Source organism: Equus caballus, chromosome 16, assembly GCF_041296265.1.
Source record: "Equus caballus isolate H_3958 breed thoroughbred chromosome 16, TB-T2T, whole genome shotgun sequence".
NCBI classification, from domain to species: Eukaryota; Metazoa; Chordata; class Mammalia; order Perissodactyla; family Equidae; genus Equus; species Equus caballus.
In genome coordinates this window covers 39,457,193-39,483,622 of record NC_091699.1, presented here as the reverse complement: position 1 = coordinate 39,483,622, position 26,430 = coordinate 39,457,193, and the positions used below count along the sequence as shown (strand labels likewise).

Here is a 26,430-nt window from a genome sequence, read left to right as displayed (position 1 = left end):
AAAGATACATCACTTTTTGGAAGAGATTGCTTGATCTGGAGTCCATAGAGAAAATAATGTTTCTGCCTGCCTACCATGTGGGCCAGTAAGGTTCTGCGAGGTGCCCTCCTGCACACATACTTTCTCCTCAATCTAGGAACTGGCATTTACAGAGACCCTGGAATGCAATCTAACCTCTCTTTTCACAATCTACTTAGAGTTAACATTACATTATTTCACATAAAATATAGAAACCTTGTCATTACATGGGCCTATTTGCAAATCCCTCCGCATTCAAGCTGCCATTTCAATTACGTCTATATGCATTATAAACCCCACAAGATGATGTTATTAGTTTTACTTGGACATATGTATTTTAAAGAAATTAAGAGGAAAAAACTGGGCTTTTATATTTACCTTATATTTATGATTTCTAATGTTCTTCATTCTTACCTGAGGATCTGAGTTGCCACCTATTATTCCCTTTTATCCTGAAGAACTCCTTTTAGCATTTCATGTAGTATAGCTTGGTCTGCTGGCAGTAAATCCTATCAGTATTTCTTTATCTGAAAGCAACTTTATCTTGCCTCCATTCTCCAAGTATAGTTTCAGTGGATATGGAATTCTGGATTGATAGTTTCTTTTCCACTCAGCATGTTAAAGATATTGCTCCACTGTCTTCTAGTTTTTATGGTTTTTGAAAATAGGCTGGCAGTCGTAGAAATACAGTTCCCTTGTATATGCTATGCTGTTTTTCTCTGGCTACTTTCAAGATTGTGTCTTGGATTTTCAGCAGGTTGATTATCATGTGCCTCAGCATTTTGAATATGTAAATATATCTCTTTCCCCAAATTTGGGAAGTTTGGGGCCATTATTTCTTCAAAATCTTTTATGCCCCATTCTCTATCTCCTTTCCTTCTGAGGCACCAACTATCTGTATGCTCAAATTTTTGCTATTATCCCATAGGAGCTTGAGACTCTGGTTGTTTTTGTTGTTGTTGTTGTTGATCTTTTTTCTCTGTTCTTCATAGAAAAATTTTATATTGATTTATCTTCAAATTCACTGACTGCTTGTAATCTGCCGTGTGGATGCATGTTCCAAGGGTCAGCCAGTGATTTGGGTAGAATTTATAGTAAGAATTTGTGGTTCCCCCTTTCTGGTTCTCTCTTTTCTGAGATTCCCCTCTCACTTTCCAATAGCTACAGTCACCCCAAATTCTGTCTTCTGGTTCTTCTGGCCAGAAAACCTGTGGGTTTCCCATTGGAGTTTCAGCTACCCTATGTGGCAATGAATATAGTTTGACCTCAGCATGGGAAACTTAACCCATGCCAATCTCATCTTCCAGGTGTCAACTCACCTCCAGAATCTACCTGCCTTAGTTCACTCTACAGATCCTTCAGGGAATTGTTTCTGTTTTTGTTTTGTTTCTTTATTTTGGCCAGAGTTTATAGTCGTTATCTGTGGAACTTTACTTGGCTATATGGGAAGCAGAAATAACTATTCTTTATGTTTTAACTTTGTCATGGTGTTTGCATCAGTCATGATGGGTCCAGTAATGCTGGATGAGCAAATAACTCCCAAACCTTAGTGGCTTAAAAAAAAAGACAAAGGTTGTTTCCTGAGTTATGACACATGTCCATTTCCCAGATTAACAAGAGCTCACGTCATCATCACTCAAGGACACAAGCTGGTGACCTTCATTATCTACTTATCATCCAGGCAGCGGTAAAAGAGAAACATGATGAATAAGGCACTAGCTTCCAATGCTTTTGCCTAGAACTAACATACATCACTTCAGTTCACATTTCATTCATCTACAGTAAATCACATGGCCTTGCTTCAATTCAGCGGGGTGAGGAACCGTACCCATTCTATGTGCCCAGTAAGAGGAGAACTAAAATACGCACAAATAACCTGAACGGCTACCATAGTGTCCTTTGTCATATAGATTTTTTCACTTTCACAAGGTCAAATCTTCATTTCTTCCCTTTATGATATCTATGTATTGCGTCTTGTATAAAAAGATCTCCATCCCAAGATTATAAAATGTCTCATATTTTTTCTCTAGTGTTTTTAAATTTTTGATAAAAAGCTATTTAGCTCTGTAGCATAACTGGAGATATTTGTGTGTATGTGTGTGTGTGGTAATGTGTCTAACATATTTTCTAGGTAGATAGCCAAGTGTCCCATTCACTGAAAGCCTACCTCATCCACGCTCTAATTTAATATTCCACCCTATCAATAACTACAATTTTATGTATATATGAATCTGCTTTTGTACTCCTCATTCTAACAAATGATGTCTTTGTCTGGTATTTAGCCTCACTGTATAAATGTTTTCATTTTTTAGGCAAATACCTCACCATGGTTTTTCCTTTAAAATAAGTCTTCTCCATACATTTTTGCTTTTTTTTTAAACATTGGCACCTGAGCTAACATCTTGTTGCCAATCTTCTTTTTTTCCTTCTTCTTCTCCCCAAAGCCCCCCAGTACATAGTTGTATAGTTGTATATTCTAGTTGTAAGTCCTTCTGGTTGTGCTATGTGGGATGCCACCTCAGCATGGCTTGATGAGTGGTGCCATGTCCATGCCCAGAATCCAAACCAGCAAAACCCTGGGCTGCTGAAGGAGAGCATGCAAACTTAATCACTTAGCCATGGGGCCAGCCCCCATACATTTTTTTTTTAAATAATTCTAAAGTATTGTTTTTTCCCTTCCAAAATCTAGAAGATGCTTATAAGGTCCCTTAAGAAATTCTGTTGGAATTTTGATTGTGATAGTATAGATTTTAAACAGATTGTGTCTTCCCACTAGGGAACATGGCACTTCTCCCCATTTATTTAAGTTTCTTTTAAGCTGTTTGGTAGAGTTCAATATTTTTTATATAGTTACTATGTGGTCCATGTTAGTTTACTTGTGAATTGTACATTTTTGTGGTTCTTATAAATATACAAGAACTCTATTGATATTTTAAGGGAATCTTACATATAGCTACCTTACTGAACTCTTATCAGTTTTAACTGCTTATTAGCTGAGTTTGGAACAGATAATTATCTTTTTAAATAGTACTAGTTTATCTCTTCTTTCCAATATTTATGCCTCATATTTAATCTGATTAACTTATTACATTGACTGTGATCATATTGTATAATGGTTAGTACAATGTTGAAATAGTTACAATAATAGCAAGCACACATCTCATTTGTAGCAGTAAGGGAATATTTTCAATGTTAACATTAAATAATGTACCTTGCTGTAGGTTTCTGATAGATAGCTTGTAATGTGCTGTGTAAGTTCATCCTATTCCTAACTTATTGAATGAGTACTGTTTCCTGTGTTTTTTAATAGAAAAGGGAAGTCTATACGTATTAATCATTACTCTTAATTTCTACAGATTGATTTTATTACTCTCCTTTAATAATGAAAGCTCTAATAATGAAAGGCTACCAATTTTCTGCTAAATACAGCTTTGGCCATTTAAAATGTGAATACATAGAGTTCTCATTTGTCTAACAGTTTATTATACTAGGCTTTCTTTCCTATTTGAACCTAGAGCTCTTTAGAATTTTTTGGTTTTTGTTGTTGGTATTGCTGTTTTTCAAGTTGTTAAGCTTTGCATTTAAACTTTTTTCATTAATTTTTAGTTTCATATCATTGTAGGCAGAGCACGTAGCCTATGAACATTATATATTTCATAATCTAATATGGTTTTCTTTGAGGTATAATATATGATCAATTTTTTTCTAAATGTTTCATGGCTCCTTTAAAAGTTTGCTTTTTCTTTCTAGAGAACAAAGTTCAATAAATATTTATTAAATAGCTTTATTAGATTATTAAAGCACTCTACGTATTCTGTGTTCATCTGACCTATGGAGGATCAATAAAAGTATATTAAAGTCTCATATAACAATTATGTTTCTATCAATTTTTCCTTATATTTCTAACAGCCTTTGTTTGAGGCTGTTATCAAGATGATGAAAATTCAGGACTGTCTTATTGTCATAGTAAAGTCTAACTATTTGAAAGAAAATATAACCTTCTTGATCACATTTAATATTACAGTCTTTGATTCTATTTCGTCAAAATATTGCTGAAATAACTTTTTGTTTTATTTTGCTTTTGCCTGATAAATCTTGTCCATCCATTTCTTTTTTAATCTTAACAAGTCACTTTGTTTTATGTATCTCTCTGCTCAGTAACCCATGGTTAGATTTTACTTTTTAGCTGAAATAGAGTCTTTGTATTTTAATAACTAGTTTAATGATTATTTTTTAATGAGATTCAGCTTCACAAAATGCTCTCACATTCATAGTTGCTCTTCTAAGCATTTAAGGTACATGGGAAATGTCATTCCTATTTTACATGCAAGAAAATTTGAAATCAAATAGGTTAAATATAACTCTCAAAGTCTTTCAGGTAATATGTGGCAGTGGTTAGACTTAATCAAAGGATGCTAACACTAAAACCATGGCTTTTTATAAATATATAATATACTCTTACTGAACGTCAATATTCAGATGGACTATTTGTTCAAATTATCTGCCCTTTTTCCAATAGGGGAGTTTACACTATTTACTTGTGTTGGCATAAGTGATATGTTGGCTGTACCTCTGTGATCTTACTTTATGCTTTATGTATTTTATGTTTCACTGTTAATTCCTGTACTTGGCGATTTCAACCAGGCTGCACATTCTTATATTTCCCCATTGATTTGGAAGTCATCCATCCTTCTTTAATTTCTAATAGTAATACCTGGCATACCAAAAAGAATATTAATATTTGTTGAATGGATAAATAAACTTTAAAACTTCCAAATACTTGAAATCATTGAGTGCACCCTTAGAAAAATGAGGATTTATCACAGTTTTATTTCTGGACCCTGTAAATATGATCTTGGGTTTTATTATTACTTATTATAAAATATTAAATACTTATTAAAGTTTTATTTTATGTTACATATTTTGTCTGTCAAAAGTATAGTTTTACATTTGCATTCAGTGTTATAATTAAAGTTACAATTGTTTAAATCTCACTTTAAGTTGAATCGGTTTCATTATTAATGGTCAGTCTCTCAATACCATTCACTTCTCTGTTACTGAATTCTGAAGTTCGATTTTTCTCTCAGTTACCTGGACCAGTGTTCCTAAATCTTAGTGGATGTAAGAATCTCCTAGAGAGACTGTTAACACACAGATTGCTGAATTCCATCCCCAGGGATTTTGCTTCAAGAGGTCTGGGGTGAACCTGAGAATCTGTACTTCCAACTAGTTTCCAAATAATGCTAATGTTACTGACCCTGAACCTCACTTTGCATAGCACTGACCTGGGCTGTATCCTTAAACCATTTCCCTAGGAAAGAAGCGTTATGTTTTCTTTTCTCTTATATACTGAGAATCTGTTACTGTTACTTTTACAAATGAAAGACAACTTGACTATATTTACCTTTCTTGGGTACATTCTCCCAAACTGTTCTAAGCAAATTTTTGTAGATTTTATAGCAATAGCTGCTATCATATAGTGTGACGGGGGGAAAAAAAAGGCCAGTCTGATTTTTGCTCCTTTGTAAGGCACTGTTTTCTTTGCCTGTGAGCTTGAAAGATTATTTTCTTTATTCTTGTAATTAAAACAATATTGTTGAAATGGTATGGCACCTTTTTCACTAATGTTGCCTGGAGTATGGAAAGCCCTTTCAATTTGCATACCAACGCTTTCTTGCTTTTATTTTAGCTCAGAAGAGCTTTTATTAATTTTTGATTACTACTGGTATTCCAAATGTTTCTGCCTCAAGAACATCTATAATTTTTACACTATGTCTAGTGTTTAAGTCTATGATATCTGTCTTTGATATTTTTAATCTTTATTTCATTAATTTCATTTTTATTGTCCTTTTCTTCTTCACTTTGACAAAACATCAATTTTTCTTCTACATTAGTGATATATTTTTTTAAATGCTGATTTCTCTTCATCTTCTAATGGAGATTTTAATTCTGCTATGCTATTCCACTTTCTTTACCATGTTTTCTTGACTAACCTGTCTCCTTTTCCAAACCATCCTACATTTTTTTTAGTCTTAGTTTATTCTCTCATTTCACTTTCTGCTTTCTGAGGTTATTGAGGATGCCAAACTTCTAAAAATTCTTTCATGTTCCTGTGGCAAATCATCCTGGAAAGTCAACTGTTACTCTGAATCTCTGAGATTCTGTTCCTTTCTTCTTGTCTACCGTAATTTTTTATCTTTAGTTTATCATGAAAGAGGCCGTGTTTGCCAAAAAAGATGATGATTGTCTTTACCTGTGTATGACTGAATCCCCCACAGCTGGAATGCTAAGTTGGTTTGCAGAACTTATATCCCAATTCCCAACCTCTAACAGGTTTTCTATCTAGTGGAGCTCCTCTGGTTGATGTAGAATCTTCTAGCACCACTGCCCAGATCTGTGTCCAACCTGAATATGAAAAACAACATTCCCCAGGGCCCCCTTTACCTTCAACATAGCTATGGTGCCTTAACTATGACAGACATTGACAAATACATTTCCAAAAAAAATATTGCCCCAAGTAGTAGGCAGACTAATGACCACCAAAGATGTCTACACCCTAATCCCTAGAATCTGTGAACATGTTAGGTTACATGGCAAAGGAGAATGAAGGGAGCAAATGGAATTAAGGCTGCTAATCATCTGACCTTAAAATAGAAAGAGCATCCACTAGTATTCAGGTGGACCCAGTGTAATCACAAGGGTCCTTAAATTTGAAGGGAGAGAGGTAGAGGAGTCATGCAAAAAAAGTCATGCAGAGTGATACAATATGAGAAAGACTCGACTGGCCATTGCTGGCTTTGAACATGGAAGAGGGCCACAAGCCAGGGAATGCAGGCAACTTCTAGAAGCTGGAAAAGGCAAGGGAATGGATTCTCCCCTAGAGACTCCAGAAAGAAATTCAGCCCACCTGAAGCCTTGCTTTTATCCCAATGAAATCTATTTCAGATTTCTGACCTCCAGAACTTTAAAATAATAGATCTGTGTGGTTGTGATCTACTAGGTTGTTCATTGTAGCAACCATAGGAAACTAATACAAAACCGGTAATACACGACTATCTCTTTGACCAACTACTATTTGCATTCTCTACATGAATGTAGAAAAAGAAATCTGCATTCATAGTGGTGCTTCATAAAAAGTACCTACATCGTGTAGGAATTGTCACTCACTTTTGTAGTCTCTGCATGAACTAGGGGAAAGATAGCAGCCAAAGGATTAAAGGTCTTTCCTCCTCTGGCCATAACACAAAGAAACCATCAGTTGAAATTGTTCACTCTAGCTCCAACAGACTTCTAGTTAGTAGAATCCTCTACAGGAATTTAGAATAGGTTGACAAGAAGAACTAATTTTCAGTGATAGTAACTTTATATATCTTTATATATACACATATATGTTCTTTTTTTTTTTTAAGATTGGCACCTGAGCTAACGTTTGTTGCTAATCTGTTCTTTTCTTCTTCTTCTCCCCAAAGCCCCCCAGTACATAATTGTACATAGTTGTATATTCTAGTTGCAGGTCCCTCTAGTTCTGCTACGTGGGATGCCGCCTCAGCACGGCTTGATGAGTGGCACTAGGTCCACACCCAGTATCCACACTCGGCCATGGGGCCAGCCCTATCTTCTTGAGAATTTTTATAACAAATTGGGAGCAGTTAGATTAGAGGATACTATCCAGGCATCAATTTAATTTCACGTATTCTTCAATCTCTTCTTGGGTACTGATCCTCCTAACTCATTCCTCTGTGAGTGAAAGCAAACTTAAGAAATTATACCTTTATATAAAGTGAGCATGTTTTTCTAACTATAAGAATCCTTTTTATTTTAAATAGGTAGAACTATGACCTATCTATTTTAATTTTGTGCAGCACTATTTTTCCTGGGGAAGGAGTAAAAGACCCCCTATCTGGATAGGAGGCTAGTAGGAGCAAGATTTCCATCTGTTTCCATTTGCCCAAGTAGATATTTCTCTACTCACTGGTCTCAGGAAATCACTGTGTTTACCTAAGATTTAACTCAAGAGGCTAAAGTCCTGGGCAAATATTAAGAGGGAATTGACAAAGGCATATTAAGTTCTAAGGAAAAAACTATACTTACCTAAAAGAAACACATTATCACAGAGTTAACACAGCACTACTTTCTGCCTTGCCACTACTGAAGGCACATGGCAGCCAAAATTCTTCACTTGCCCTTGCCCTGCAAACTTTCTGCACAGCAGATAAAGGGCCAAAGCACAACCGGGTTAAAGGAATAGCATAAACCCATTCATCCATATGTTCTAGATCTTAGGCCATCAGGCTTCTCACTGTTCCTACTATAAGAAACATCTTTTGCTTGCATGCTGAACACAACTGTTCTGGATGCATGGTTCTTTAGCTAAACCAGAGCAGAATGGGGAGAAAGGTCCTCAACTATTAGTCTGCAACTGGACCTAACATTCCACCATTAGAACCATCAGACAAGAAAAAGACTTTGTATTTCCAGGAGGATTAAGTCAAAACATAGATTGACGTAGAAGGAGAGCCATTAGTCTTTGTCAGATAAGTATGATTACGTGATGGGATTGCTTATAGAAGTGCAAAGAATACTGAGGAAACTAATCAGGTTAATTTGGGAAGGACTAGAAAAAAAAACTGTGAACCATAAGGCCATGGGTAGGGAACACTAAGATGCTGAATTTCCTCTGGGCGTGATCCTGTCCTGGTAGAGGTAACTGGCGGGCTCCTTGGAATACAGATATTCTCTTAGCAGTGTCAGACAATGTGGACCCAACATGAAAGAAAATGAAAAGCATCATAACTCTTTAAAAACAAACAAATATTTTCATTTTTAAGGGAGCCTATGAAACAAGCAGTTGAGAGCCTAGGCTCTGAAGTCAAACCATGAAGGTTCAAATCCTGGCCTTGCCCCTCACAGAAATGCTATGTAACTTCTTTATGCCTCATTTCCTGCATCTGTAAACTGGGGATAATACTGTTACCTCACTAGCTACTTTGGGAACATCAGCTATGATAATACATGTAAAGCTCCTAGCACAGCTCCTACCCCTAATAAGAGTTGAATATAACTCCTGCTGCTGCTGCTAGGGAGAGGCTGCAAAGCATTCTGGATAAGAACAGGGACTGGAACACACTGTCCAGACTCTGCCATTTAATAGATGTATGATCTTAGGCAACTTATTTGCCCTCTCTGTACCTTACTTTCCTCATCTGTAAAATAAGTGCAATAATAATAAGCAAATCAGGGTTATATTGAGGATTAAATGAGTTAATGGTTGTAAAATGCTTAGAAGAGTGTCAGGCCCATAATGTGTTTGATAAATAAATTATTCAGCTCTCTTCAGTTTTAAAACTGTGATCAAGGAAAACCACAGGCTCTGTAATTGTACTCTGGGGGGTCCACGTGGTAGAGTGGAAATATGGAAGGTAGGGCCCAGCTCCACCCTCTATTCAAACAGAGTAACTACTTTATATTGAGCTTTTGGGCAAGACTTTGTTAGAGCAAAGATTTTCTTTTTAAAAGGAAAAAAAAAAAATGGGAAGAAGGCAGGAGAAAAGGAAAGAAAGAAAGAAACTATGGTTCTCTACTCTTGTGCCCTCATATAAAATGTCTATATCAGCCCAATTTTTAAAAAACATTGAATGTTTTTATGTACATTATCTACAGGATTTAACCAGATCATTTTAAGTTTCCTTCTAGATAGAAAATTCTCAGTTTGTCTCTTAAAGAGGTAAATTTCAGTAAATTCAAATTTTAAAGACAAAACTTCCCAACCTCCTTTAGGGTATACAAAAGTCTCAATAATTCTAATTTAACATGCAAATCATGAATATTCACCACAGCCAAGTGAATAATAAATCACCCCTGAGTTCAAGTGCTTGCCATGCAAAATTGCCTGTTTCCTAGAACATTCAGAAATCTGTTTTTAAATTGCATTTTATTATTTTTGCTGTTGTGATGGTTGCTCTTCAAAGAAACTTGGAAAATGTGTCATGTTCAGCACTAAGGAGATAAAGGAGAAATGAGGAAAACAAAATATGGTGCCATTAACAAAAGGAAAGAGAGTCCATGGATCAGTGGGCTGGGCTCTGGAAGACATTTTTTAAATGTCACCAGATAAAATTTATGATATAATAGGGAATGTTCCTTAGTCATTCTGAGTATTGTTATCTACATGAATAATAAATCAAAAGGCTCTTTATCCATTTATGGCTGAACATTATGACCTTAGACAGGTTTGGGACGTGATTTACTCCACTGATATCAATGAAACTGAAACCCAGTGAAAATATCACTGGATTGGCCCCATGTTCTGGAAAATCAATGAGGCTTGGGAGAACAAACATTTTGAGGGGAGAGTACAAAAAAATGCAAAGATTTATGGCATCATTAAATCAGTGAACTCATTAAGATTTTTCTTTCTTTTTTCTTTGAGGAAGATTAGCCCTGAGCTAACATCAGCCGCCAATCCTCCTCTTTTTGCTGAGGAAGATTGGTCCTGAGCTAACATCTATGCCCATTTTCCTTTATTTTATATGTGGGACGCCTGCCACAGCATGGCTTGATAAACAGGGCATAGGTCCACGCCTGGGGTCCAAACTGGCAAACCCTGGGCCACCAAAATGGAGCACAGAAACTTAACTGCTATGCCACTAGGCCAGCCCCAAGATTTCTTTTAAATAACCACCCTTCAGTCTTTGCTACAAAGAAAACCCAAGGATATTCAAGCTTAATAGGGTTGTCTAGTTCATAATTTGGTGGAGAGACATCATGTATTTGCCCCCAAATTCGATTGAATCATTAATACTTTTACCTTTAAAGATGCTTGCATTGTGATTCTATTTATGTAAAATTTAAAATATGCAAAACTTATTATGATCAGAAATACATACATTGATAAAATTATGAAGAAATGCAAGGAAAAGATTATTGCAAAGTACAGGATAGAAACTACCTCCAATGTGGTTAGAGAGAGGATTAAGATCAGAGGGGTTTTCAGGGGACTCCTGAGGCACTGGAAATACTCTATGGCTTGACCTGGGGAAACCTTGATTTATAATTATTCATTAAACTGCACATATATGTCTTATGCACTTTGCTTATATTAATTATATTTCACGGTTTTATTTAAATAGGATATTCTACTCTGAGATGACTCACCAGTCTGTTATATAGATTATACTTACACTAAAAACATATTCATTGTTTATCTGAAATTCAAATTTAACTGCACATCCTTAGTTTTACCTGGCAACCTCCACAAATCAGAATAGCACAGGTCAATTACAAATACTCAGTAAAAAAAAAAGCCAAAATAAACCAGAAATAGAGCCCGCCCTGATGGCCTAGTGATTAAAGTTGGGCACATTCCACTTTGGTGGCCTGGGTTCGGTTCCTGGGCACAGAAGCACACCACTTGTCTGTCAGAAGGCATGCTGTGGCAGCAGCTGTCACAGAAGAATTAGAAGAACTTACTACTATACACAATATCTACTGGGGCTTTGAAGGGGAAGAAGAAAAATAGGAAGAAGCTTGGCACAGATATTAGGGGTTAGTGTAGGGCAAATCTTCCCCTGCAAAAAAATAAGAAGAAAAATAATAAACCACAAATACAGTGCGTTCTTAGAAGTCTAGTCATTTCTGTTTTACATTCTATTAATATGATAAATTTGTATTTCATGGTTTGTGACCCTCCTCCTCATCCATCCAGGGACTATTTTTGCAGGCTACATGGATGCAAATCATAATTTGCTTATAGGAAGGCAAAGAAGCTGACCTTTATAAATACAACCATGCCTAAGAAAGGAGAGCTTCAAGTCAAAAACAAATCTGAAAAAATTTTTAGTTTGTTCTTTTTGTTAAGCAATGATTTGCCTTTTATTAAGTGCATTTGTTTGCACAGGAAAGGAAAAGACAATCAAATAGGTAAAATGGATGCTATCCCACTCCCTTATACACGAAGAATTACACATCTGTCTAACAATACTAACCACTCTGAAAGATAATTATGGATCAATGCTTTAAAAAATATCTTGAATTGCCTGCAGAAATGGCAAGGAGAATTCAATTAAATTATTTGTAAAAGCCAGAGTCTTTTTCTCCTATCCATCTGCTTCTTGAAATGGGATGACCTTTCAAATACTGCTTGCCGTTCTCAAAGCAAACTCTAAATAAAGAAGTGGAGTGTGTGTTTTTTTTTTCCCCTCTCCACCAAGTTCAGCATAGATAGAGCATTTGTACTGACTTTCTATACCACTCAAAAGAATGCAGATTTGGCTTCCAGAACAGAAAAGAAGCATTTTAGGAATATCAATCAGGCTCCGTGCCAGGCCTCAGTCATGACATTTACCTTCTGTCAGAAAGGTGTGCTGCTTCTGAGATAAGTGTCTGGGAACAAGCTTCATAAAGTAATTTACTCCCGGGAGAAAAACTGGAAACCTCTCCCCTGAGCAAGTGGGATAAAGTACACATGTTAGTGAGGAGTCCTTTGTTAAACTGCCTGTGGCAGGAGAGCTCATTCAAAAGAGCAGCTATTTAAGTAACAATAGACTCAAAACAGACCTTCCAAAGGCCCCTCCATAGGCCTTCTATTATCAACTATCAGCTTGTACTATGAGTCTGTTAATAGCTGTGCTTTCTTCACTGAGTCTATACACTCCTTACTTTGTTTACTGTTCCCCTTGCCCCTGTCAATTTTTAAAACATTTCCAGTTTGGTCTTTCCTGTCTTATTTTTTTTAATCAAGATGTTCTTAAAAGATTCAATGCATTTTTCTTGATAAAAGTACAGCGAACATATTTCAAAAAGTTCAAAAAAGATAGAAAAATATAAAAGATAATCTATTACCACATCACTCAGAGAAAACTACAGCTAACAGACTGGTGTGTATACATCCATTCATTTTAATGCATAAATATATCACAAAATTGGATCATACTATATAACAACTAGAATCTATCACATTGATCAATTGTCTTATGCATATCTTTCTATGCCATAAGTGGAAATCTACATAATCATATGTAAATTTTCACTATAACTTTGTAATATTGTACGTGTGTCTGTGTGTGTAGACAGTTGAAATGTGACATAACTTTTAAATGGATTTACTTAAATGCTCAACTACTTATGAATACAGAGATCTACAGTTTTTTTTTGTTATTATAAACAAACCTATAATGAATATCCATAGACACACCTTTGCAATTATTTCCTCAGCATTACTTTCTAGAATTAGTATGGCTGCATAGATTAAGATTATCAAAGTAGTTAAGTTAATACTGCCAAACTGGCCTCTAGAAACTTTACCAAGTGATGTATGCACTCTATACAATACCTTACACTCTGTATAGTATTGAGAAGTATCCATTTTTTGGACATTTGCCAGTCTGAGCAAAATCTCATTTTTGCTCTAATTATCATTGCTTTGATAATTAATGAGGCTAAAAGTTTTATTGGTGTTTTATTAAGTTTTTTGTTGCCATAACTGGTTTATAACATTATATAAATTTCAAGCGTACATCATTATATTTCAAATTCTGTGTAGATTACATCATGTTCACCCCTGTCACCCTCCTCCATTGCCCCTTCCCCTCTGGTCAGAGACCAATCCAATCTCTGTCTCTATGTGATTGTTTGTTGTTGCTTTTATCTTCTATTTATGAGTGACAGCATACGGTATTTGACTTTCTCCCTCTGACTTATTTCACTTAGCATAATGTCCTCTGGGTCCATCCATGTTGTCATAAATGGCAAGATTTCATAGTTTTTTATGGGTGAAAAGTATTCCATTGTGTATATATACCACAATTTCTTTATGCATTCATTCCAAGTCTTAGCTATTGCAAATAATGCTGCAATGATCATAGGGGTGCATATATATTCACACATTCATGTTTTCATGTTCTTTGGATAAATACCCAGCAGTGGAATAGCTGGATCGTATGGGAGTTTTATTCTTAATTTTTTGAGGAATCTCCATACTGTTTTCCATACCAGCTGCACCAGTTTGCACTCCCACCAGCAGTGTATGAGGGTCCCCTTTTCTCCACATCCTCTCCAACACTTGTTATTTCCTGCCTTGTTAATTATAGCCATTCTGACAGGCATGAGGTGATATCTCATTATAGTTTTGATCTGCGTTTCTCTGATAATTAATGATGTTGAACATTTTTTCATATGTCTGTTGGCCATCTATATATTTTCTTTGGAGAAGTGTCTGTTCAGATCTTTTGCCCATTTTTTAATTAGATTGTTAGATTTTTTGTTGTTGAGATGTATGAGTTCTTTGTATATTTTGGATTTTAACCTCTTATCAGATATATGGTTTGAAAATATTGCAGCTGAGTTGGGCCAGCCCCAGGCATGGGAGTACCCAATTGTTTCAGGCTTTGGAAGGTGAGGCCAATCCCCTATGTGGCTGCTTGAAAAGCACAAGTCTGCTGTAGCTGACAAGCCCCACTGCCCACAAGGCCACACACCCTGTCAACATAGTCTTGCCCCATGCATGTGCCCCAATCCACTGAAGCAGACCCAGTCGCCTCACTACAGAGGTCTCACACACTCCACCAAGACAGGCTCACCCCTCATGCACACCCTGCCCCATAGAAGTGGACCCAATCACCAAGCTGCAGTTTCCAGGCACCCTGCCTATGTTGGGCCCACAAGTTGTCTGAGAGCTTGCTGTTCTTGCAGTCCCTTGGGTGGGCTGCCTTCTCTGGCTGAGCTGGATTAAATTGGTGCTCTAGTGGGTGGGGCAGATCCTTGTGCTAACAGGCCAGGGGAAGAATTCCAAAGGTATCTGCCAGCGTCTGTGTCAGCACACTTGTACTGGGTCACAATGATGGCTGCAGCCAATGTCTCAGTCCCTAGGGAGCTCTCACCTCTCACCAAGATGCACTCAGAGCCTTTCAAGTGAGTCTCTTTTCACCAAAGAACTGTGTACCTTTCTCTCTGGTGATTTTAGGTTGTTTTCCAAAATGGGTGAATTGTGCATGGGCCCTCTAAGAGCAGGCTTTTTTCCCCTTATGTCCCATAGCTTTTCTGGGGGTATTCCCCATTGTAGTTAATAGCTGGCAAAGCCAGATAGTATGACACTTGTCTTGGTTGTGCTCAGTCCAAAAGCTGCTTATAGTAACACTCCTCACTTGGATCCCCCAATCCTCCAGGGAAGGCTGCATACCTTAGCATTGCTCCCAGCTTGCCATGAGGCACTACAGCTTGATAATGGCTTTTTCCTTTCCAGAAAGGAATTTCTGCTTCTTCCACCTCAGTCACCACTGTCCCTTATTGTAGGGGTTCTCTTTATCCAGTTTTCAGTTCTTTCTCAGGGGTAATTGTTCCAAGAGTAGTTGTAAATTTGTTGTGTCTGTGGGAGGAGGTGAGTTCAGAGTCCGCCAATGTCACCATCTTGACACCACCTCCTATTGGTGTTTTATATCTCCTCCTTTGTAAATTACCATTCAAACATTGTGCCCCTTTGTTTTTTTCTGTTGAGGAAGATTGTCACTGAGCTAACATCTGTGCTAGTCTTCCTCTATTTTTTGTATGTGGGACGCCACCACAGCATGGCTTGATGAGCAGTGTGTAGGTCCGTGCCCAATATCTGAACCCATGAACCCCAGGCTGCCAAAGCAGAGGCTGTGAAGTTAACAACTATGCCACCAGGCTGGCCCCTTGCTCATTTTTTAATGAGGTCCAAGCATTATCTTAAAATATAATATCATGAGGATTGAAGATGAATACATACATATATAAAATCACAAAAAATGGTACAGAGAATAATCACTTTAATCTAAAAATAGTATATACTCAGCATTACAAATTAAACAAAACACATACATATGTATGTTAACAAATAGATTCTGCTTAACAAATTAAGCAAAAACAGACATACACACACACATATAAAATAAATCAATACTCTCCCCAGCCCGATTCTCAATTCCCAGCTGGGAGTTCCTGGTCTTCTAATATTTGTATTGTTTAATGTTGTACATTTATATCTTTAATTTATCTGAAATTTATATTTTTTATTTCACGGTGAGAAATAGGGGTCTATAATTTACAACTTACAAATGAAAAGCCAGCTTTTACAATATCATTTTTCACATAAGCATCCATTTCCCACTGAATTAAAAAGCCACTTTTACTAAGTATTTAGCTCACTATTAGGTATTTGGATCTGTTTCTGACTCTTTTTTCTATTCCATTGATCAGTTTTTCTCCTGGTAAATGGTAATTTCTCATGGTAAATTTTTCTCATGTAAAACATACAGTTTTAGTAACAGAAATTTTATATTAAGGTTTAATGTCTAGAAGGAAGAGTAAAATAAAAGCCTGTTGCCATTCTGACTGGAATTCCATTAACACATGTATTATTTTAGAAAGGAATGACATTTTATAATAACAGGAAATATTATGGAATATAGTATGACTATTTCTCTTGTTAAATTTATTACTAAGGATTTTATATATTTTGTTACATAAATGAGATTTTTTTTATTGCTATGTAACTGGTTATTGAAGGTATAAAGAAACTTTGATTTTTGTATATTTACCTTGTGGCCATCCAGCCTACTGTTTTCTTAGTAATAGTCTATAATAGTCAAGTTTTCTAGGAATATATTCACATCATCTCAAAATGAAAATAACTTTGATTTTTTCCAATATTTATATTGCTTAATTTTATTGTTTAATTACATCACGTAGAACCCACAACACAATTCTATGTAACAGTGTCGACAGCAAAATATCCCTCTGCATGTTGTCTGGTCTTAATAGGAATGGCTTTCATATTTCACAGTTTAATGTAATGTGAACCTCCCCCCCCCTCCCCCAGATTAATGGCCATCTGGAATTTCAGGTAACCTTATTTTGAAATGGGGGTCTTTTCAGATGTAATTAGTTAAGATGAGGTCATAGTGGATTAGGATGGGCCCTAATCCAATGAGTGGTATCCTCTTAGGAGGAGAAAATAGAGACCCAGACAGACACACAGGGAGAACTCCATGTGATGACAAAGGCAGAGACTGGAGTGATGTGTCTACCGCCAAGGAATGCCAGCAACGACTAGAAGCTGGGAAGAGGCAAGGAAGGATCATCCTGTAGATCTTTCAGAGAGAGCATGAGCATGTTGGCAACTTGATTTCAGACCCCTAGCATCCAGAACTGTGAGAGAAAAAATTTCTGTTGTTTTAATTCAACCAGTTCAGGAATTTGTAATGGCAGTCCTAGGAAACTAACACAGCATGTATTGATAAAATCATATCATTTTTATCTTTTAATATGCTGATGTGATGAATGGTGTGCATAAATTTCCAATTCTGAACCAGCTTATAAGTTTTGAAATAAATCTTATTTCAAACATTTTATTATATTTTCATAAGTAGATGGATTTAAGTCACTATTTTTTAAACTATATATTTCTATATACAAAAATGAAATTGGTATAAAATATCTCTTTACAGCTACATATAACAGGTTTTGATATAAAGTTATGCTAGATTTGTACAATTACTTGAGGCCCCTTCCCTCTTTCTTTATAGTTATGAATTCTTTGATAACCATAGAGAGTACTTATTTTTGAAGCTTAGATTTAATTTGGTTGTAAAACCATCTGGGCTTGGTGCCTTTTTTAATGGTACGTTTTTATGAATCTTCCACTTTCCTTTATGATTATTGGTATAAAAATGTTTTACTTTTCTTATGTGAATATCGATAATGTATACATTCATAAAGAATCACCATTTCTTCTAGATTTTCAAATGAATGGCTATAGAATTTTTTCAAAAATCTAGTCGTACCAGTATTGGTTGGTAGAGTTGGCCAGGAAGCTAGAAGAGTATACATTTTTTTCCTCCCCCACTACTACATGTGGACTGAATCAAAATAGTACAATCCTTAAAGAAAGAGAAGACCCATTCTTGAGTCAGGGGTATAGAAGTAGCTCTTATCCCTGGCTAGAACCTCTAAACAAACTAGTAGGGAATGTTTTCATCTGAATCATCAGGACTGTGTCACAATAAAACCTAGATGGTTGGTCCTCCAGTCATTTGATACTTTCCTGGAGTCTTAGCAAAACTATGCAGAAAAATTTTTGACATTTCCATTGAGCTACAGTAAAGCCCTCATTTTTTGAAACATTTGACAAAATAAGAAAAGAATTATTCTTCCCTCACACCTGCACACATTGTAAAATATCTCCAACTTTTTAAGAAACAATTTTCTCTGCAACTCTCCCAGACTTCATACTCATATCCTTTTATTCATAGCAGATGGAGGGAATGAGAGTAACATATTTGCTCTAAAATCATTAGTGTTGCATCAGCACTTCCAAATTAAATGGCATTTCCAGGGGTTATTGTTACGTGGATCAAGAGTTTGCTTTAGGCACAAAGAGACATAAAAACAACTTTGAAATTTTATTTTTGCAATTAGCTTTTACAACTTAATTTCTTCGACATCATTCTAGCTGGATTTTAAACACAAATCAAAAGAGAGAAGAGAGTGGTCTGATTCACCCAAGGGTCAGACTGTTCACTGGCCAGTCCTCTGATAATTTATTATGGCTGCTTCTTAAAAACAATGTTCTCAAAACGGACCACCAACTGCTGGGTTGTCTGGAAGACTGCGAATACATTCTTACCTCTCAGATATCAGCCTGCCCTTTAGCCTCCTGAAATGCCCAAAAGAAAACTATTTAGTCAGTGAGTTTCAGACGACTGTCCCTCTGTACAAGAGCTAAACAATCCCTGGCTGAAGAATGAACCATGAGTGTCAATCCATGAGTGTTTCTTTAGCACATACTATATCAAGTCCACTGCGGAATTTCTTTTTTTAAGTTTAAGATGCTACACACAAATGCAATCATGCGTAAACATAAGAGCAACCACAGAGAATGATATCAGATAGCAATAGTCATACTTTATATTTCTATACTGCATTACAATTTTCAAACTACTTTCATGACACTTTTCCTATTTTATCCTCACAGTAAATCTGTAACGAATGCAGGATAAAAGAGGAAGGAGACATACACATAGAACTCTAGAGATGAAAGTGACATTAAAGATCATCAATAACCTTCTTTTACAGGTAAGAAAATGGAGACCAAAGGGCAATGAGGACCTTTGGCTTCTTGCACAGTTGGGCTGCAAGACTAATAAAGTGAAGGCTTGGTCACCACAGGAGTTAGAACCAAGAGTCACAAAAATAATACAAGAAAGAGAAACATGATGGGAGTAAAGGACACTAATTCTGATTTAATGTATTTTTTTTAAAAGCAATTCTATTGAATTAAACTTTGAAATTCAATGTTGGCCTCTAAAGACCACTTGGGTATGGTGGTTTTAGGCCATTACTAGATCTCTTAGACAGAAATACAATTTTGATACTCATAGTTTCCAGTTAATACGTGCAAGCATTTAAAGAACATATTCATGTGGCTGTAAATGGTATACACATATGAACACAAAAACTTAAAATTCTCTATATAACTGCTGAAAGGAGCCTAAACATTCTATAGCTCAATTAAAAAGCTACTTGTGCCTTTCCTGAACACTCACCCTCAATCTATCCTCTACTCTCACAGCTCAGCAAGTCCTAACTGATTATCTTAATACTGTGACCTCTCTATTATACAATAAGATTTGAAAATAATCTTTCCTTTAAATGAGAATATATTAGAAGTATATATTTTCTGTTACAGCATTCTCAAAAATATATCCCAATAATGCATAGGCCAGTGTCCTATCTTTTATTCAATAGACAATAGCCATTTTCCATGACTCAGTCCAGAATTTCTTTGAAAATCTGCATCTGGGATATCATCATAATTCTAATAAGAGACTGCATTATAGAAAAGCACAAAACCAAAAACATTAAAAGTGGAATCATTATTTTAAAAAGAAGAAATTCAAAGCAATGGTGAAAGACTGTATCAGGGTTAGAGGACAAATCTCTGTGTTAGAATAAACAACTTATTGTCAGAACACACAACAATAACCTCAACATTTTAAAACTGTTTTTTGTCACCTTTTAAATGTCTGGGAATAGAGAATGTAAAACACTATGTCTGACGCACCATGGAAAGTTTTATGATTCTCCTCAAAAAAGGAAGAACAAATATCTCTATTTCCATTCCAGATCTGCACAATATATTCTTGCATCCCATTTGCTCTGATTCATTTACATTTTGCTGAATTCTGTTTTTGTCCATTCTCATCATTCAAAAGATAAAAAAAAAAAGAATCAACAACAAAAAGCCCTCAAAAGATGCTTTCAGATGAAATTGCAAAGAAAATAAGTACATGAATTAGTGGAGCAGCATCCAAGTTGATACAAACGTGGCAGTGACATCTTTTCTCATCTTGTCCGAGAATTAATTGCACTGCTGAAATCAGACACCCAACCTGCTCCATGCAACAGGAGCCCAAGCCGGAAGCAAACTCTCTGAATAACAACACTGCCTTCTGATTCTTTTCACACAGCTATATTTTTGACATTTCCTTCAATAGTCTACCCAGTTGCAGTGTGACTATGACAAAACACTTCTGAAGGCATGACTGGCACATCTGTGGTGAGTGGCAGGGAACGGAAACAGGCAACAAGTCCCTTTAGTGGCACCAAAAAGCCCACAGGCAATCTGCAAAACTTTTACATAAATGCTCTAAGAAACGGATATAAAAAATGGAAACCGTGATGACAATTTTAATCACTTGACAGGCAATTCTATGATCTACTATAACTTTATAATGGCAAGGCCTCTGACACACAAGAGACTGACAGGCATATATTCTCTCTGCCTCTCAGTCTCTTTAAATGTTTATATGAAGGTTTTACACATGGATGGAGATGACCTTAACATAGTATTTATTTAATCTATCCAAGGACAAATTATAAATGCTAAATTTGACTACAATGGAATTTTCTTGGTGATTTTTAATTCAACTCAAATTACCTCTCTGGGCTCTAGAACCTTCTCCCAGACCCCGGGAGATGTCTGGTGTCAGTAATCAGAGTTAGCCCGTCTATAGTCAGTGCAGACCGAAGTTCTGCCCACAAGGTAGCAATTAGAGTCAAGTCTCTTCTGGAAATGCCAATTGCTGCTCTTTGTCTTCCCCATTGAATGTCTCCTTAATATAAGAATGACATATCATTTTTACCCTATCAAATTGAAGAATGCTATTTAAAATAACACTGATAGTTGGCAAGAATGCAGGAAAAGAAGCATGCCCAAAGAGGCTGGTGGGAATGTAAATTGGAAAACAATCTGACAACATATATCATGACATTTTTATTCTATTATATTCACTGATATTATTTGGCAGACACTGTTCCATATCCTTAAATAGTCTTAAAATCAGACTTTTTAATATCTGTATAGCATTTTATGTGAATACGCTATAGTTTTTCATTCTTTCTATGTATGTCAACATTTTAGTTGTTTTCAATTTTGGTTATTATAAATAATGCTATGGAGGACATCTTTATAAGTACAGTTTTAAATCGCATTCTGTTTATTCCTTAGGATAGATTCCTAAAAGTGGGAATAGAGCTGTTAGGAAGGTTTACCTTCAGGTAAAATTTTGCTTTAGCAACTAAAGAATTGCAATCAGCAAACCAATTCCCAGACTTAAATTCCAGTGGATCACCATTTACTAGGAGAAATATACGTGGTGATAAAACTGAGCCTGCTTATTTACATAACCTTGATAATAATGGGTAATTCCTCTGAGGAAACCAATTCAGATAGCATATATGATTGAGTAACTACTAACTCAAAAAGGACAAATCAGGTCCTACCAAAAGGATATTCATTTCAGCAAAGGGATAGCCTGATGAGTTAATTGCCTTCTGTCCTAGAGCAAAGATCATCTTCTGAAGTCATTAATGTGTAAGATTCATGACCCTTCTTACCATCATTGGTTTGCATTAATTTGCCTGTCTTTTGAAGATGGAGAAATGACTCAAATTTATAAAACTGAAAAGCCAGAATGTAGTGAAACATTCTGTAGCTGCCCATCTTTACCTCTCTGGTGGCATGAGAAGAGAAGTTACTGTCTGAAGGTTGTTCTAAAGGAAAACATAACTGAAGCCAATGAATAACGACACACCACTTTTTAACCTACCATATCAGAAAACATTTTAAATGATAACACATTGTTGGCAAAGGAACAATACTTCCCACAGCTTATTCCATGGAAAAATATTTTCATCATCAAATGAGTTTAGGAAAGAGTGAGAGCTGAACCAAGCTCACGTTGAACCTTTACTGTGCTGTTACGCACAGGGAATCTCCGTAAGGGGCTGGAGGTAGCAGCATTTCTAAACTTTTAACTACCAAATTCTTCTTGCTCTATGTTGCCTTTTGTTTTTAGCTGCTGGGTTTCTGTTGAGTATCTCAAGGGAGAGCATTATGTAGAAAGACTTTAGTAAATATTTCTCAAGGCCAGCAGTTCTCAAACATTTTGGTCTCAAGACCCATTTACACTCTTAAAAATTGTTTAAGGCCCCAAAGAGCTTTTGCTTTCACAGGTTATATCTAAGGATATTTACCATCTTAGAAATTAAAACAGAAAACCTTCAAAACACTATTACTTCATTGTAAAATAACAATAATAAACCCGTTACATGTTAACATACAGAATATATTTTCCAAAACAAACAAACAAAAGAACTAGTGAGAAGAGTGGCATTGTCTCACAGGTTTGAAAATCTCTTTAATGCTTGGCTTAATAGAATACCAGCAGATTCTCATATCTGCTTCTTCGTTGTGTCATGACATATTGTTTTGGTTGAAGTATGTCAAGAAAATCCAGGAGGAGTGTTTTAATGGTCTTTTCAAATAAGTGTTAATATTTTTTTTGGATACTGCCTCAAAACTTGACAAATGGTAATTCCTTTAATAGTTGTAGTGTGGAATCTGAAACTGTAGCAATAAACTTTTAGTGCTCTATTATGTGAAAATCCATGGTCTATGTGGCACTTTGAATGGATCCTTGCCCCATGCATATAAAATTTTGTAAAAGCGTGTATTGCTTTGGTCAAAAATATTGGCTCACTGAATTATGCAGATTTTCCAAATGTCGACACATTTCATTACATGATATAAAAAAGAATCACATTTGTTAATATCACCATCAATCTCATCGGAAAAATCTTTAACTACTGGGAAGTTGTCAAGCTCATGGTGGCAGATACAAGTTTTCCAAAATTCTAATTTTTGCTTGAAAGCTTCAATTTTATCATTGACAACAAATACTGTCCAATAGTTTACTTAAAGTGACAGGCTCAGTTTATGCATTTTTGAGAAAATGTCAAATATTGAAGTCTGAATAACCATATTTCATCTGTCAGTCATTCTTTCAAGTAAAAAATGATGTTCAACGTAAAAGCAGCTAGTTCAGCTCACAACTTAAACAGTCGTACAAGCGCTTTCTCAAACAAGTATGATACTTCAGTACACAGCAGCAGTTCTTATGCGTGCTTCCAATTTTAGCACACAGAATACTAAAAAAAAGATGTATACTCGAGAGTCAAAACTTAATTCAATTAATGATTTTTACTGCTTCATCAAGGACATTCTTAAATGAAATTGGCTTTTATTTTTTAACCATAGGTCACGGTGGTAAAGAATCAAAGACCAGTAGTGCAGTTTGGTGCCACTGCCTTGATTCTTGCTCCAGGGCCGGATTCATGCTACTGTTTTACCCACCATTGCTTTTGCACCATCAGTGCAAATGTCAACACAGTACAAAAGACAAAGAACTTAGTTTATGGTAATATAGTTTTGACCTTGCTGACATCCCAAAAGGGTCTCAGGGACCCCCAGGGCCCCGTGAACCACACTTTGGGAATTGCTGTTCTAGACTCAAACTCTAGACGTGACAAAAAACAATTAATTGGGGACAAAGAGGAAAGTTCTCATCACTACTTTATAACTTATCCACTGGGCATGTTCACTCATGAGTGTCAGGTGGCAGATCCACATTTTCCTGCAATATTCACTATTTTGTCCTTGGTATGGAAAGTCACTCGGTCCCCTCACAGGATCACACTCATGGTGCAGCAGCAATGCCTCCTCCATGGAGTCAAGGTGGAGGGAACCTATTTGACCTGCTCGCAGGCAAAGATCCTGTGCTTCTCTTGGCTCCAGACCCAGCAGGAGCATGAGGAATGCTGTGACTTACCTACAGCAAAGATGATATTTGGAAATTGTGGTCTGTCTGCGGCTTGGGAGCGCCCAAGCCTTGCATAGCACCGTGGAGCTTTCTGCTAAGGAAGGTATGGCTAACCTAAATTATTCTGCCTGGATCTTAATAGGAATGGATAGTCTATGGCCCCATTTAATGGACCATCCGTAGAACCTACCAATTTTGAACCACTTTTCTAGAGCAATGATTCTCAAAATATGATTCTTGGATTACTTGCATCAGAATCATGTGGAGGGCTTGTTAAAAATAGACATTCCTGAAATCCACCATAGACCTATGAAAGCAGAATACCTGCAGGTGAGGAGGCAGGGCTCCCTGAACAACTGTGTAGGTTGTGCACTGCACATCTTACACAAAGGTATACCATTGTTGAAGGTTGTGGCTTAGAATTTGCAATTTTAAATTGTCTGTGTGAATCTTGGGTATACCGGATCTTGAGAGAGTATCTTAGAACAGTTGTTCTCAAAGTTTACTGTATCTCATAATTACCTGTTTTGGGGTTGAAAATACAGATTTCTGTGTGCCATGCCCCTAGAATACCTAATCAGAATCTCTTGGGTAAAAGTCTGGCCATCTGTATTTTAAAGGAGCTTCATAGTCAATTCTGCTGCCTACCAAAATGTGAAGCCATTTTTCTAGACCAAGGAAGCTATGGCTGTCTACAATAAACCAGTTCTACGAAAGTTGAAAACAACAGACCCACCGACTGCTTAGGAAACTCTGACAGCATTTTGACAGTGTATTCAGTGGCTATAAATTCATTTTTTAAAATATTCAATAACCTTTTTTTAAATCCAACTTTCTATCTTCTGTAATTATGTTTGTTTTCATTCTTAGTATGGTATTGGATCTCACCATGTATGTTATTCCACCAACATCTTGAAATTTATTTAGCCAGAATTTTCTGGTTTCATATGAATGCTAACTATGCATAGACTCATACTTTGTTCTTAAAAAAAAGGTTTTCTTTATCTTATACAAGATTTTTACATCCTTCAGGCAAAAAGACAAACTTAGTTCACTTTCAAATTACTAAATTAGATTTTTAAAAACCATGCAAATTTCATGTTATGTACTTAACATAAAAAAAAGACTCAATGTAAATGTCATGTCTGGCAATGATCCTATTCCTGGGATCTCTTACATGAAACAGAGTGGGAGGAAAGATTCTATGGCTGCCAAAATAGAGTTAAACATGTAGAAACAAAGAAAAGAAACAAAAGCATGACTCATCTCTTCCAGACAACAGGGAAACATGCAGATAAATCAGTGATTTTTCCTTCCAACTAACCTCTGAAGTAGAGACACGTGGTTTTAACAGTTACAAAGGCACCTGGCTTAAGTAAAAGCAAAATAAAAACTAGACTGTTCTCTTGTCCTAGATGCCAAAACGCCAAATCTGCCAGTCACTCAAGAGAAGAGCACAGGCCCAGGGAACTGATCTGGATGCATTCAAAGACTGCACGTGGCTGTGAGGCCAGACCAGCACTTCATAAACTGCCCCAGACAGAACAACTGCTGAATGGAATGTCAAGAGTTGGGAGGGAGAAAAGGGTTAGGGATAATTCTAAAGTCAAATTAGTTTGGAAAAACACTGAGTTCTACAGAGTTAAACAAATTCTTTTACTGTGAGACTTCTCAGCGCCATGCTGATGTGCATTACACATTTCCAAGAAGGAGATAAAGCACACAGCACTTTCCGAATGTTTGACGTTTTTTTTTTTTTCTTTTAGTTTCTTATTAGGTTGGCAGTCCCTGGGACACATTCAGGAAATACTGATTCAGGTAGATCAAGCAGTTAACGTAAATGTTCAGGTATGTACCTGAACTGTGGTAGAAGAATCTAGATGACACAGAAATGGTGAAGGCATGCCCAGAAGTCAGTCCCACTACATCAAGTCCCTTAGCCTCTCTCCATTGGCTTCCTCAGCTCTGAAAGAAAGATGATGCTTATTAGTAAAATGCCTTGGGATGATTGGGCAGGAAACAGTAAATAAGAGCCAATTATTGCCCTCATTACAGAGTAGATGATCTAATAAACCACCCCTATTACTTACAAAGTTCGAAGTTGTTTTTTGTAACTGCACTTCAGTTTGACCTAAGAGATCTATACTAAAAAGAACAAACAAAACACTCACAGGAAATACATCCAGAAACCATAATGTAAGCTTTCTGATTGGACCCTTCTCTGCCTACACATTTT

The 26,430-nt window shown here is 36.3% G+C and overlaps 1 protein-coding gene and 1 long non-coding RNA gene across 7 annotated transcripts in view; one reads left to right on the top strand and one right to left on the bottom strand.

Annotated features, from left to right (window-relative positions):
• FHIT (fragile histidine triad diadenosine triphosphatase) overlaps nucleotides 1-26,430 on the bottom strand; it is a 1,347,126-nt gene that overhangs the window by 878,604 nt on the left and 442,092 nt on the right. Inside the window, exon 1 of one of the 6 annotated variants that reach the window (XM_070238722.1) lies at nucleotides 12,362-12,448. The exons of the other annotated variants lie outside the window; for them this stretch is intronic. Coding sequence (XP_070094823.1) covers nucleotides 12,362-12,416 — 55 coding nt within the window. The 5' untranslated portion in view covers nucleotides 12,417-12,448. Of the gene's footprint in view, nucleotides 1-12,361; nucleotides 12,449-26,430 lie in introns of those variants that run through there. 6 annotated transcript variants of the gene reach the window in all.
• On the top strand, nucleotides 16,959-26,287 carry LOC106781819 (uncharacterized). Its single transcript, XR_001378565.3, has 3 exons — nucleotides 16,959-17,183; nucleotides 19,007-19,107; nucleotides 25,610-26,287. It is a non-coding gene; the product is annotated as an uncharacterized lncRNA (long non-coding RNA).